The following is a 15,824-nucleotide window of genomic DNA, read 5'->3' as shown; positions in this document are numbered from 1 at the left end:
GACATAGCATGTCATTCTCAATGTCGAGAAGTCTTCCGAAGTAAGAGTGATTTCAGGTGTGCCGCAGGGGAGTGTCTAGGACAGTTGCTACTCACAATATACACTCCTGGAAATTGAAATAAGAACACCGTGAATTCATTGTCCCAGGAAGGGGAAACTTTATTGACACATTCCTGGGGTCACATACATCACATGATCACACTGACAGAACCACAGGCAACAGAGCATGCACAATGTCGGCACTAGTACAGTGTATATCCACCTTTCGCAGCAATGCAGGCGGCTGTTCTCCCATGGAGACGATCGTAGAGATGCTGGATGTAGTCCTGTGGAACGGCTTGCCATGCCATTTCCACCTGGCGCCTCAGTTGGACCAGCGTTCGTGCTGGACGTGCAGACCGCGTGAGACGACGCTTCATCCAGTCCCAAACATGCTCAATGGGGGACAGATCCGGAGATCTTGCTGGCCAGGGTAGTTGACTTACAACTTCCAGAGCACGTTGGGTGGCACGGGATACATGCGGACGTGCATTGTCCTGTTGGAACAGCAAGTTCCCTTGCCGGTCTAGGAATGGTAGAACGATGGGTTCGATGACGGTTTGGATGTACCGTGCACTATTCAGTGTCCCCTCGACGATCACCAGTGGTGTACGGCCAGTGTAGGAGATCGCTCCCCACACCATGATGCCGGGTGTTGGCCCTGTGTGGCTCGGTCGTATGCAGTCCTGATTGTGGCGCTCACCTGCACGGCGCCAAACACGCATACGACCATCATTGGCACCAAGGCAGAAGCGACTCTCATCGCTGAAGACGACACGTCTCCATTCGTCCCTCCATTCACGCCTGTCGCGACACCACTGGAGGCGGGCTGCACGATGTTGGGGCGTGAGCGGAAGACGGCCTAACGGTGTGCGGGACCGTAGCCCAGCTTCATGGAGACGGTTGCGAATGGTCCTCGCCGATACCCCAGGAGCAACAGTGTCCCTAATTTGCTGGGAAGTGGCGGTGCGGTCCCCTACGGCACTGCGTAGGATCCTACGGTCTTGGCGTGCATCCGTGCGTCGCTGCGGTCCGGTCCCAGGTCGACGGGCACGTGCACCTTCCGCCGACCACTGGCGACAACATCGATGTACTGTGGAGACCTCACGCCCCACGTGTTGAGCAATTCGGCGGTACGTTCACCCGGCCTCCCGCATGCCCACTATATGCCCTCGCTCAAAGTCCGTCAACTGCACATACGGTTCACGTCCACGCTGTCGCGGCATGCTACCAGTGTTAAAGACTGCGATGGAGCTCCGTATGCCACGGCAAACTGGCTGACACTGACGGCGGCGGTGCACAAATGCTGCGCAGCTAGCGCCATTCGACGGCCAACACCGCGGTTCCTGGTGTGTCCGCTGTGCCGTGCGTGTGATCATTGCTTGTACAGCCCTCTCGCAGTGTCCGGAGCAAGTATGGTGGGTCTGACACACCGGTGTCAATGTGTTCTTTTTTCCATTTCCAGGAGTGTATATAAATGACCTTGTGGATAACATCGGAAGATCACTGCGGCTTTTTGCAGATGATGGTGTAGTATATCGAGAGGCTGTAACAATGGAAAATAAATTGTACTGAAATGCAGGAGGATCTGCAACGAATTGACGCATGCTGCAGGGAGTGGCAATTGAATCTCAATGTAGACAAGTGTAATGTGCTGCGAAAACAGAAAGATAGATCCTTATCATTTAGCTACAATATAACAGGTCAGCAACTGGAAACAGTTAATTCCATAAATTATCTGGGAATAAGCATTAGGAGTGATTTAAAATGGAACGACCATACAAAGTTAATCGTCCATAAAGCAGATGCCAGACTGAGATTCATTGGAAGAATCCTAAGGAAATGTAATACGAAACAAAGTACACTTGTTCGCCCACTGCTTGAATACTGCCGACCAGTGTGGGATCCGTACCAGATAGGGTTGATAGAAGAGATAGAGAAGATCCAACGGAGAGCAGCGCGCTTCGTTACAGGATCATTTAGTAATCGCTAAAGCGTTACGGAGGTGATAGATAAATTCCAGTGGAAGACTCTGCAGCAGAGACGCTCAGTAGCTCGGTACGGGCTTTTATTGAATTTTCGAGAACATACCTTCACGGAGGAGTCAAGCAGTATATTGCTTCCTCCTACGTATATCTCGCGAAGAGACCATGAGGATAAAATCAGAGATATTGGAGCCCACACAGAGGCATACCGACAATCTTTCTTTCCACGAACAATAAGAGACTGGAATAGAGGGGAGAACCGATAGTGGTACTCAAGGTACCCTCCGCCACACACCGTCAGGTGGCTTGCGAAGTATGGATGTAGATGTAGATGTAGATTTCTAACCATTCTTAGTGGAATCAGACATTAGCTAGTACCACCATCCCCACGGCCTGCCATCTGCTGCCCCCTCCCCCACACCCAACCTTATCATCAACTTTAGCACCTAAATAAAGTTTAGAATGAAAGACTTTTCTTGGAACACTTTTATTTTTAAAATGATAAAAGATGAATTATATTTAGCTTGTGTATGTGTGTTTGTATGTGCATATGTGCATGTGTGAGGAATTCGCGGTGCATCACAACTCCTTCTCAGAAAAGGAAAGCTAACTACTTACAGTGAGTGCAGACACTTGTTACAAAGCATGCTCCCCCTCCATTGCCGCTTTCCATTCTGGCACTTTCTTGACCTGCTCGCTGCAACTCCATTTTAAATCAAACAAGTTCAAATGTGTGCACTATAGTTACTGTTCCCAAATCACTTCATTGCTGTGCTCCTTACTTCCGAACTGGCAGATTTGGACGACTTCAGGCTGTTAATGCTTTGTATCTAACCACTCTTATAAAAATGATAATAAAACTGTGCACAACACTATAGTGCACAACTTATAGTTACTGGCTTGTTGTGCTGTCAATTAATTCATTTATCTGTTTCAAAGCGAGTTATGAAGCAGTTTCTGAATCACTGCAGTTTCTACCTTTAAATTGGAGAACATTTTCTTGAAATATTTATCTTTGGTTACGTATATGTCTCTCTTTTATCATCAGCGATGTACAGGACAAAGCACAACATACGTGTGTAGTGGGTAGACCACGTGAGGAACCTGTAACATGCACCACATTAGTACTACTAATTGAAAAAAAGTGGTTATTGATGACTTATATAATCAATATTAGAGTCTTACAAAGTTGTGATAATAGTAATGATCTTTTGAAAATAATTTAGTTTCGTGACTGAAACAGAATCAAATCGTTTACTTTTCATCCCTCAGAAAATTTCATTTTACCCCTCAGGGAGTTATTACCTCCAGGTTGAGAACCGCTGGTATAGGAGCTTCTGTGTTCTCGCTACACTTTTGATGTCAGTGAACCATTTCCTCGTGTTATGTTGATAATATTTGTCAACATGACGATCACTTGAGATCGAAACTAGTAGAAAACAATAAAAATTGTTAAAATAACAACTTCTGGTGATTTTAAGATGTCTTTTCTGGTTCTTTTCTGTGACGCACTTTGTCTTAGGAAATATGGTCTGCAGAATAAAAAAGATTCATTGTTTCATTCTCCTCGCCCCATATGATGGGGAATGGTCTGCCAGCGGTACGAATAGCTGAAAAGTCTAAAATATGCGTAAGATCGAAACTATATACCGTGAATAAATAGCAAAACATTTTTTTACTTCTATATCGATACGCCACAATCCGCATTACGGTGCTTGGCGGAGGATATCCTGTGCCACTACTAGTCAATCCCTTTCCTCTTCCACTCCCAAATAGAACGAGAGGAAAAAAGAGTAGGTATATGCCTCCGTATAAACCCTAATTTACCGCATCTTATCTTTGTGGCCGTCACGCACAATGTATGTTGCAGGCAACGGAATTGTTCTGCAATCAGATAAAATGCTGGCCCTCTAAATTTCCTCAGTAGTCTCCCTCGAAAAGAACGTTGCCTTCCCTTCAGGCATTCCCTTTTGAGTTCCCGAAGCATCTCCGTAAGACTTGCGTGTTGTTCGATGCTATAGGTAACAAACAAACCTAGCAACTCGCCTCTGAATTGCTTGGACACCTTCCTTTAAGCCGACCTGTTATGGATCTCAAACATTTGAGCAGTACTCAAGAATAGGTTGCACTAGCATCCTATATGCAGTCTCCTTTACAAATGAACGATACTTTCCTAGAATTAGCCCAATAAACCGAAGTAGACCATTCACCTTTCCTAGAATTAGCCCAATAAACCGAAGTAGACCATTCACCTTCCCTTCCACAATCCCCAAGTACTCATTCGACTTCATATCGCTTTGCAACGTTGTTGTTGTTGTTGTGGTCTTCAGTCCTGAGACTGGTTTGATGCAGCTCTCCATGTTACTGCATCCTGTGCTAGCTCCTTCATCTCCCAGTACCTGCTGCAGCCTTACGCCCAGATATTTAAGCGAAGTAACAGTCTGAAGCAGGACACTTCTAATTCTGTATCCGAACATTACAGTTTTTTTTCTACTCATCCGCATTAACTCATTTTTCTTCATTTAGAGCCAACTGCCATTCATGATACCAAGCAGAAATTTTGTCAAAAACATCTCATATCCTCCTATAGTCACTCAAATTCGACACCTTACCGTACACCACAGCATCATCAGCAAAACAACCGCTGATTGCTGCCCACCTTATCCGCCATACCATATATGAGTCTCAGGAATTCTGAGACCATGTCAAAACCTCAACAGTAGTTGCTCATTCTAGGCTGGACTTACAAAGAGAAGCGAACAGGGGTCTTCATATTATATATGTAGATACAGAAGATTTAATAAAATATGTTTTATTTACTTATAATTTATTTACTTACACATTTACTTTATTTACTTATAATTATTTACTTATATTTATTTACTTATAATTTATTTACTTATAAAACATAAGTACAACTTACATTTTATGTTTGCATGCAGTAGTGTTTGTTTATTATGCTTCTGATGGATGACGAATGGAATTTATGTTATAATTCCGAAAAGGAAATTTTTCATCATCACCATCATCATCATCATCATCATCATTTAAGACTGATTATGCCTTTCAGCGTGCAGTCTGGAGCATAGCCCCCTTATAAAATTCCTCCATGATCCCCTATTCAGTGCTAACAAATCAGTAAGTGGCTCGAAACAGCATATCCAGACACTCCGGGATGAAGATGGCATTGAAACAGAGGATGACACGCGTAAAGCTGAAATACTAAACACCTTTTTCCAAAGCTGTTTCACAGAGGAAGACCGCACTGCAGTTCCTTCTCTAAATCCTCGCACAAACGAAGAAATGGCTGACATCGAAATAAGTGTCCAAGGAATAGAAAAGCAACTGGAATCACTCAACAGAGGAAAGTCCACTGGACCTGACGGGATACCAATTCGATTCTACACAGAGTACGCCAAAGAACTTACCCCATTTCTAACAGCCGTGTACCGCAAGTCTCTAGAGGAACGGAGGGTTCCAAATGATTGGAAAAGAGCACAGGTAGTCCCAGTCTTCAAGAAGGGTCCTCGAGCAGATGCGAAAAACTATAGACCTATATCTCTGACGTCGATCTGTTGTAGAATTTTAGAACATGTTTTTTGCTCGAGTATCATGTCGTTTTTGGAAACTCAGAATCTACTATGTAGGAATCAACATGGATTCCGGAAAGAGCGATCGTGTGAGACCCAACTCGCTTTATTTGTTCATGAGACCCAGAAAATATTAGATACAGGCTCCCAGGTAGATGCTATTTTTCTTGACTTCCGGAAGGCGTTCGATACAGTTCCGCACTGTCACCTGATAAACAAAGTAAGAGCCTACGGAATATCAGACCAGCTGTGTGACTGGATTGAAGAGTTTTTAGCAAACAGAACACAGCATGTTGTTATCAATGGAGAGACGTCTACAGACGTTAAAGTAACCTCTGGCGTGCCACAGGGGAGTGCTGTGGGACCATTGCTTTTCTCAATCTATATAAATGACCTAGTAGATAGTGTCGGAAGTTCCATGCGGCTTTTCGCGGATGATGCTGTAGTATACAGAGAAGTTGCAGCATTAGAAAATTGTAGCGAAATGCAGGAAGATCTGCAGCGGATAGGCACTTGGTGCAGGGAGTGGCAACTGACCCTTAACATAGACAAATGTAATGTATTGCGAATACATAGAAAGAAGGATCCTTTATTGTATGATTATATGATAGCGGAACAAACACTGGTAGCAGTTACTTCTGTAAAATATCTGGGAGTATGCGTGCGGAACGATTTGAAGTGGAATGATCATATAAAATTAATTGTTGGTAAGGCGGGTACCAGGTTGAGATTCATTGGGAGAGTGCTTAGAAAATGTAGTCCATCAACAAAAGAGGTGGCTTACAAAACACTCGTTCGACCTATACTTGAGTATTGCTCATCAGTGTGGGATCCGTACCAGATCGGGTTGACGGAGGAGATAGAGAAGATCCAAAGAAGAGCGGCGCGTTTCGTCACAGGGTTATTTGGTAACCGTGATAGCGTTACGGAGATGTTTAGCAAACTCAAGTGGCAGACTCTGCAAGAGAGGCGCTCTGCATCGCGGTGTAGCTTCCTCGCCAGGTTTCGAGAGTGTGCGTTTCTGGATGAGGTATCGAATATATTGCTTCCCCCTACTTATACTTCCCGAGGAGATCACGAATGTAAAATTAGAGAGATTAGAGCGCGCACGGAGGCTTTACTGCAGTCGTTCTTCCCGCGAACCATACGCGACTGGAACAGGAAAGGGAGGTAATGACAGTGGCACGTAAAGTGCCCTCCGCCACACACCTTTGGGTGGCTTGCGGAGTATAAATGTAGATGTAGATGCCTCTTCTGATGTTAAACCTATTACTTTAAAATCATTCTTAACCGAATCCAGGTACCTTCTCCTTGGTCTGCCCCGACTCCTCCTACCCTCTACTGCTGAACCCACGAGTCTCTTGGGTAACCTTGCTTCTCCCATGCGTGTAACATGACCCCACCATCTAAGCCTGTTCGCCCTGACTGCCACATCTATAGAGTTCATTCCCAGTTTTTCTTTGATTTCCTCATTGTGGACAGCCTCGTGCCATTGTTCCCATCTACTAGTACCTGCAATCATCTTAGCTACTTTCATATCCGTAACCTCAACCTTGTTGATAAGGTCACCTGAATCCACCCAGCTTTCGCTCCCATACAACAAAGTTGGTCGAAAGATTGAACGGTGCACGGATAACTTAGTCTTGGTACTGACTTCCTTCTTGCAGAAGAGAGTAGATCGTAGCTGAGCGCACACTGCATTAGCTTTGCTACACCTCGCTTCCAGTGCTTTCACTATGTTGCCATCCTGTGACAATATGCATCCTAAGTACTTGAAACCGTCCACCTGTTCTAACTTTGTTCCTCCTATTTGGCACTCAATCCGTTTATATTTCTTTCCCACTGCCATTACTTTCGTTTTGGAGATGCTAATCTTCATACCATAGTCCTTACATTTCTGATCTAGCTCTGAAATATTACTTTGCAAACTTTCAATCGAATCTGCCATCACAACTAAGTCATCCACATATGCAAGACTGCTTATTTTGTGTTCACACATCTTAATCTCACCCAGCCTGTCTATTGTTTTCAACATATGATCCATAAATAATATGAACAACAGTGGAGACAGGTTGCAGCCTTGTCTTACCCCTGAAACTACTCTGAACCATGAACTCAATTTACTGTCAACTCTAACTGCTGCCTGACTATCCATGTAAAGACCTTCAATTGCTTGCAAAAGTTTGCCTCCTATTCCATAATCTCGTAGAACAAACAATAACTTCCTCCTAGGAACACGGTCATATGCCTTTTCTAGATCTATGAAGCATAGATACAATTCCCTGTTCCACTCATAACACTTCTCCATTATTTGCCGTAAGCTAAAGATCTGGTTCTGACAACCTCTAAGAGGCCTAAACCCACACTGGTTTTCATCCAATTGGTCCTCAACTAATACTCGCACTTTCCTTTCGGCAATACCTGAGAAGATTTTACCCACAACGCTGATTAAAGAGATACCTCTGCAGTTGTTACAATCTTTTCTGTTTTCATGTTTAAAGATTGGTGTGATTACTGCTTTTGTCCAGTCTGATGGAACTGTCCCGACACCCAAGGAAATTTTTATGTAATATAATTACACTTCAATAATTTTGTGATTTTTTTACTTTACTTGTACTGTGAAATCTTGATTCTTGCCAAATTTCGTGATTCAACAGTAACAAGAAGTACTTTATAGGCTTTGATGAATGAATTTACCAGTATCAAAACATGTGACATGAATAGCCGAATCTTTTGACTGCATTGACTTAGAAGCTTAAATCATTTACGGATCCAAGAAACCATAGATCTTACAATTAGTCAGTGAAATAAATTTGAATATGATACACCAACCAGTTCAGGAGAAAGAGGGGTCCTAACAGACGGACAAAATAGTTCGAATGACTCTGAGCAGTATGGGACTTAACTTCTGAGGTCATCAGTCCCCTAGAACTTAGAACTACTTAAACCTAACTAACCTAAGTACATCACACACATCCATGCCCGAGGCAGGATTCGAACCTGCGACCGTAGCGGTCGCTCGGTTCCAGACTGTAGCGCGTAGAACCGCTCGACCACCCCGGCCGGTAACAGACGGACAGACTGATTTTTTTTCATTGCTTGTACTGCGAAACCTTGCTTCTTACCAAATTTCGCTATTCTAGGTCAACAGGCCAACGGTATATCCCTATACGTTCTGAAGGGGGAGATTTCGAGTATCAAAATACGTAATATATATGGCCTTAACTTTTGATTGCATTGACTAAGAAGCTTTAAATTTTCACTCCACAAAGGGATTGCAGACTTTAATACGTGACGTAAATTTGAACTTGATATTTCTACTTGTTCCTGAGAAAAAGTGTTGTAGACAGTCGGACAGATAGACAGACAGACATACAGAAAGACAGACGACAAAGCAAGGCTATAAGACTACCGTGTTTACAGGTTGAGGCATGAAACCCTAAAAATTAAAAAAAATATTTAATAGACGTTGCTGACGGATAAAGATGTTAAAAAGTAACCAGCACCGTCACAAAAAGCTGAAGAACTTGAACCAGGAAAAAATTGTAGGGTATGGCTGTAAGCATAAATGTTCGTTTGATAGTATCTGTAGAGAGGTAAGTATGTATTGAAGTGGACGCAGTGGACGAGGGATCGCAAACAAGGAGGAGTATCAAGCGTGGGTATGGCTGTAATATGAAGAGGAGAAGGTACAGGGAAAGATAGAGAGGGAAGGGAGAAGGCACGTCCTTCATATGGGGTGGTGTAGGTATGCAAGAGTAATAGCTGTTAGGACGGATAGACGGATAAATATCGGGGCAGATTTCGTTTGCTGAGAGAGAGAAATGGTAGGAAATTTGGTTGGGAACGTATGTGGGAGGGGGGGGGGGGGGCATGTAGTCGTGAAATACAGTGTGATTCATATAAATATGAACTACTTCCTCGGAAAGCTCGTAAATACGGGGAAGTTGTCTTACTGACCTCAGTAGCGCTGAGAGAACCAGAAGTACTGCCCGTTGCTGCCAAGTTGACTGTTGTTCCTGCCTATGTTGTCCTTTGTCCGGTATAACGCCGCGCTTTCTCGCCTCGTGTTACTTCGTTTGTAGCCTCGTTGGTCACGGTTTGTGGAGTCTGTGAGTGTACAGTTCGGGTCGCGCGACAACAACGAGCAAATTAGCGATTCGATCGCAGTCTTTAACTGGCTGGAACATGGAGTTCACACTTCGAGAGCGAGTTGTTATTGTGAAAACACACTGAAAGACAAACTCGTTGATTACGACATGACGGACACTCCAGAGAAAATTCAAATTTCGCGATGCTCCAGAAAAGCTAACAATTTTATCATTTGTAAAAAAGCTGTTGGCAACCGATGAGCTAAACGGTTACGGTTGTAAACATAGACCACCATTTAGTGCAGAATTTATTGATAATGTGCAGAGAAGTTCTCTCCAAGGAACCAGGAGACAAACATTTCATATGGCGCATGTCAGAGAGCATTGCGACCATACAGAGTGCACGTGATGCAACGATACAAGACACAGATCACCAGAAAGGAATGCGTTACTGTCGATGGTTTCAGGGGTTTCTAATTCAACAGCTTCCCCATAACTTAGTTTACAGATGAGGCATGGTTGCATCTTCCAGGTTACACCAAAACACGAAGCAGTAGACGCTGGGCTGGTGTTAACCCCCACATCGTCCACGAAACAGCACTGCATGATGAAAAGGTTGGAGTGTGTCAGCTTCCAGAATTGTTGTCCCCGTTTTCCTTGATATGACTGAAGACTCTACAGTTTATAAGGGCATCTTCAATACATTTGTGGAGCAGCTGGATGACGTCGAAACAAAACAGGTATTTTACAACACTAAACAACCGAACTAGGTTAATAATTGGCTCCTTTTACCGACCTCCCGACTCAGCAGCATTAGTGGCAGAACAACTGAGAGAAAATTTGGAATACATTTCACATAAATTTTCTCAGCATGTTATAGTCTTAGGTGGAGATTTCAATTTACCAGATATAGACTGGGACACTCAGATGTTTAGGACGGGTGGTAGGGACAGAGCATCGAGTGACATTATACTGAGTGCACTATCCGAAAATTACCTCGAGCAATTAAACAGAGAACCGACTCGTGGAGATAACATATTGGACCTACTGATAACAAACAGACCCGAACTTTTCGAATCTGTATGTACAGAACAGGGAATCAGTGATCATAAGGCCGTTGCAGCATCCCTGAATATGGAAGTTAACAGGAATATAAAAAAAGGGAGGAAGGTTTATCTGTTTAGCAAGAGTAATAGAAGGCAGATTTCAGACTACCTAACAGATCAAAACGAAAATTTCTGTTCCGACACTGACAATGTTGAGTGTTTATGGAAAAAGTTCAAGGCAATCGTAAAATGCGTTTTAGACAGGTACGTGCCGAGTAAAACTGTGAGGGACGGGAAAAACCCACCGTGGTACAACAACAAAGTTAGGAAACTACTGCGAAAGCAAAGAGAGCTCCACTCCAAGTTTAAACGCAGCCAAAACCTCTCAGACAAACAGAAGCTAAACGATGTCAAAGTTAGCGTAAGGAGGGCTATGCGTGAAGCGTTCATTGAATTCGAAAGTAAAATTCTATGTAACGACTTGACAGAAAATCCTAGGAAGTTCTGGTCTTACGTTAAATCAGTAAGTGGCTCGAAACAGCATATCCAGACACTACGGGATGATGATGGCATTGAAACAGAGGATGACACGCGTAAAGCTGAAATACTAAACACCTTTTTCCAAAGCTGTTTCACAGAGGAAGACCGCACTGCAGTTCCTTCTCTAAATCCTCGCACAAACGAAAAAATGGCTGACATCGAAATAAGTGTCCAAGGAATAGAAAAGCAACTGGAATCACTCAATAGAGGAAAGTCCACTGGACCTGACGGGATACCAATTCGATTCTACACAGAGTACGCGAAAGAACTTGCCCCCCTTCTAACAGCCGTGTACCGCAAGTCTCTAGAGGAACGGAGGGTTCCAAATGATTGGAAAAGAGCACAGATAGTCCCAGTCTTCAAGAAGGGTCGTCGAGCAGATGCGCAAAACTATAGACCTATATCTCTTACGTCGATCTCTTGTAGAATTTTAGAACATGTTTTTTGCTCGCGTATCATGTCATTTCTGGAAACCCAGAATCTACTATGTAGGAATCAACATGGATTCCGGAAACAGCGATCGTGTGAGACCCAACTCGCCTTATTTGTTCATGAGACCCAAAAAATATTAGATACAGGCTCCCAGGTAGATGCTATTTTTCTTGACTTCCGGAAGGCGTTCGATACAGTTCCGCACTGTTGCCTGATAAACAAAGTAAGAGCCTACGGAATATCAGACCAGCTGTGTGGCTGGATTGAAGAGTTTTTAGCAAACAGAACACAGCATGTTGTTATCAATGGAGAGACGTCTACAGACGTTAAAGTAACCTCTGGCGTGCCACAGGGGAGTGTTATCGGACCATTGCTTTTCACAATGTATATAAATGACTTAGTAGATAGTGTCGGAAGTTCCATGCGGCTTTTCGCGGATGATGCTGTAGTATACAGAGACGTTGCTGCATTAGAAAATTGTAGCGAAATACAGGAAGATCTGCAGCGGATAGGCACTTGGTGCAGGGAGTGGCAACTGACCCTTAACATAGACAAATGTAATGTATTGCGAATACATAGAAAGAAGGATCCTTTATTGTATGATTATATGATAGCGGAACAAACACTGGTAGCAGTTACTTCTGTAAAATATCTGGGAGTATGCGTACGGAACGATTTGAAGTGGAATGATCATATAAAACTAATTGTTGGTAAGGCGGGCACCAGGTTGAGATTCATTGGGAGAGTGCTTAGAAAATGTAGTCCATCAACAAAGGAGGTGGCTTACAAAACACTCGTTCGACCTATACTTGAGTATTGCTCATCAGTGTGGGATCCGTACCAGGTCGGGTTGACGGAAGAGATAGAGAAGATCCAAAGGAGAGCGGCGCGTTTCGTCACAGGGTTATTTGGTAACCGTGATAGCGTTACGGAGATGTTTAATAAACTCAAGTGGCAGACTCTGCAAGAGAGGCGCTCTGCATCGCGGTGTAGCTTGCTCGCCAGGTTTCGAGAGGGTGCGTTTCTGGATGAGGTATCGAATATATTGCTTCCCCCTACTTATACTTCCCGAGGAGATCACGAATGTAAAATTAGAGAGATTAGAGCGCGCACGGAGGCTTTACTGCAGTCGTTCTTCCCGCGAACCATACGCGACTGGAACAGGAAAGGGAGGTAATGACAGTGGCACGTAAAGTGCCCTCCGCCACACACCGTTGGGTGGCTTGAGGAGTATCGATGTAGATGTAGATGTATAGAGCAACATGACACATGTCTAGCGCTTCCATGCAACTTTTAACATGTGTCTATGGTGATCGATGATCTCAAAAAATTTGTGCCCCTCCCCGATCACCTGACCAACACCCCCTCCTCCCCCCCCCACTCCCTCGTCAGGCTCCCGAGATATTTTCGTGTGGGGATATCTTAAAGGCGGAATTTACAAAATCAGGCCACGGACAACTGCAGAAGTTCGTGTGGCCATTAGTCACGAAATAAACAGCGCTGGTGAGGATACACGTCGCAGAATGCTGCGGAATATGGTGAAACGAATACAGTTGTACATCGATGTTGGTGAAGGGCACTTCCAGCATTTGCTGTGAGAAACTTGTATGTCTGCATGTATGTATGTAATCTCCAAGTTGTATATTGTCTCTCAAAATTGTAAATGTGTCCCATTATAGGTTCAAATGTTACGACTCAATAAAGCAGTTCAGGTTTATATGGTTCACACTGAATGTCGGTACAAGGATGTACCAGGTTTGCAAATTAGAGACGAGATAATATGAATGTTGAAGTTGAGTTTTCAGATAGTGTTGGATGTGCTTAGGTGTTCATTGTGTAGCAGGAGAGGTGGGAATTTGATAAGGGTGGTAAAGGGTACAATGAGGGAAACTAAGTAGATGTTGAAAGGGAGAACAGGGTGCATGACGCTCACCGATTTAGAGGGAGTAATAGAACGTTGGTGGAGAATACATCAGTGCAACACTGGCATAGCAGACTATAGGTCGGATCATGGAACAGGACGAGGATAGTGTAGGGGTGCAATCCCCTTTTCGCTCAGTTAATAGGTTTTGTAATCTCATTCTGATGCATGCTTTCTGTTGGATGGTTGTCAAAGGAGTTTTAGAGCCGTATTAATTCACGTGGAAATGTATCTGTCGTTCGTGTCTCTCATTCTCACTACTTACAAGTATGTTTTCCTTTCGCAGAATGACAAGCGACTTCCCTTCGCCATCCTCTGTGCCCTCGAGCTGATGGTAGCGTTTTCTGTGTCGTTCCTACCAGAATCTGCAATGCAGCGATTGCCAGAGACGTTAAGGGATGGTGCCGTCTTTGGCAGAGGGCAACCTTACTGGAGCTGGAAACCAAAACCACCTCTTCAGTACGCCACAGGATAAAGGAGTTCCAGAACTTACTTATAGTGTAGTTCTACACTGGTCATAGAGTAGCAGCTGACATGTTAATGCGACGCTAGCAGCCTACGACTTCTGTTTGCTGACGTCTTGCATGACTAGCTCGGCCTGCTATGAGTGGTTAACAGTGCAGGTCGAACTTTATTTCAAATCTGTAAACAGTAGCACGAAAACTAAGGCTGACCAGGATTAGATTATAAATTTACTCTCTGGTGCAACTAGCGACTCCTGAGAATCAATTTTTACAAGACACAGGCAATAATTAATGGACGAACTACTTGCAGGATCCATCTCCACGTCCATCTCCATGGTTTCTGTCTAACCATTTATGACCGCCCTATCCAATAAACGCTATACCAAACTAAACCAACATAGAAACCGCACCCACTGGCCGTCCAAAGAAAACAAAATTTCACAATAGACTAAAACTACACGCTGCATAACTAACAGCCTTAATCTGAGGACTAATCCTGTTATTCCAACGTCACCTGGATTTATACCCCCTTACACCCACACCTTTAATTTTAACACTCCCCCAAAAATGATACTACGCAACTCTCCTCGCTCTCTGTATCCACCTACTACCTCCTCCCCCCCTCCCCCACCTGTTACACCTACAAGCGCTCCACATCCAATTCCAAAAAAAATTTAATCGCCTCTCACAACCTGCCCTCGAGATCCCATCCAGAGATCCACCCATCCTTCCATCTTTAACAGAAGTCTCTTCTTGCTTCCATGTGTGTGTTACAGTTCGCAATCCCAAGCCACTTTTCTGGGTCCTCCTCCTCAACTCTTCACTCCACATTCTTTCGAAAACGCATTTAAGCAGGTGAAATGTTAAACAGAATTATGATTGAGAGTGGTGTAATTATATATGGATATAAACGCCACCTACTCTTTGCATACATTTAGTAAAATGAAGACCGCCATTTAAAGGTTTTTTTTTTAATTTTTAAAATTAAAAAACAGCCAATATCAGTATTTAAATTACAATCTGAAATATACGATAGCTTGTTTTAATAATTTTAAAAAGACGAAAATATTTTGTGTTTTTAAAGTTTTGTAAAGTGTTTATACGTTTTTTGACTGCTGTTCCTCAACAGCACCAATGTAAAATATAGATCTAGTTCTCTAATTTCGTCAATGTTTTTAATAAACATAGTAATCTTCTCATTATTTTTATCTTCACATTCTTACACATTTTTACAAATTCTTGATGTTGTGGTTGATATAAGCTTTAAGTGAGTTCTCTTATTCCAGTTCAACCATCCTGAAGCTAGAATATAAATATCAATCATTAATGTTGTTTTTCCTCAGCTTTGTAGCTATTACAGCATATGGAATAGAATTAGGTAAAAGCCTTCCATGCATATTTTCTGGTTTCACTCTGGAATTCTTATTTTTGGTTTGCAACCTGTTTTCGTATAATTAAATAAAATTTTATTAACATTACATGAGTCACTATTTCAGTGGAGTGGTAACTCATCTGTTCTCAAGAAAGATTGACTGTACTTGCATGAGAAAAATTAAATAATTTGCTGTAGTTGGGTTTTATACATTTTTAACTCCATATATTGTACAAAAATAATAAATTGTATTACGATGGAGAAACGATAGAAATTCCTGTTTTCCAATGTAATTTGGAAAGTTTGGAAAAATTTATTCATTCAACAAAGCCAAATAATCACAT

The 15,824-nt window shown here is 43.0% G+C and overlaps 1 protein-coding gene across 3 annotated transcripts in view; it reads left to right on the top strand.

The window, feature by feature from the left end:
- LOC126473823 (solute carrier family 22 member 7-like) overlaps positions 1 to 15,464 on the top strand; it is a 147,369-nt gene extending 131,905 nt beyond the window's left edge. The window contains exon 9 of one of the 3 annotated variants that reach the window (XM_050101142.1): positions 14,007 to 15,464. In XM_050101142.1, coding sequence (XP_049957099.1) covers positions 14,007 to 14,039 — 33 coding nt within the window. In that variant the 3' untranslated portion in view covers positions 14,040 to 15,464. Of the gene's footprint in view, positions 1 to 13,930 lie in introns of all 3 variants that reach the window. The other 2 variants (XM_050101141.1, XM_050101143.1) reach the window with 2 other exon arrangements.
- The last annotated feature ends 360 nt before the right edge of the window (positions 15,465 to 15,824 follow it).

The sequence above is a fragment of the Schistocerca serialis genome, chromosome 4 (genome assembly GCF_023864345.2).
Source record: "Schistocerca serialis cubense isolate TAMUIC-IGC-003099 chromosome 4, iqSchSeri2.2, whole genome shotgun sequence".
NCBI lineage: Eukaryota > Metazoa > Arthropoda > Insecta > Orthoptera > Acrididae > Schistocerca > Schistocerca serialis.
The sequence above is the reverse complement of the archived record's forward strand: the minus strand, read 5'-3'. Positions and strand labels throughout refer to the sequence as shown.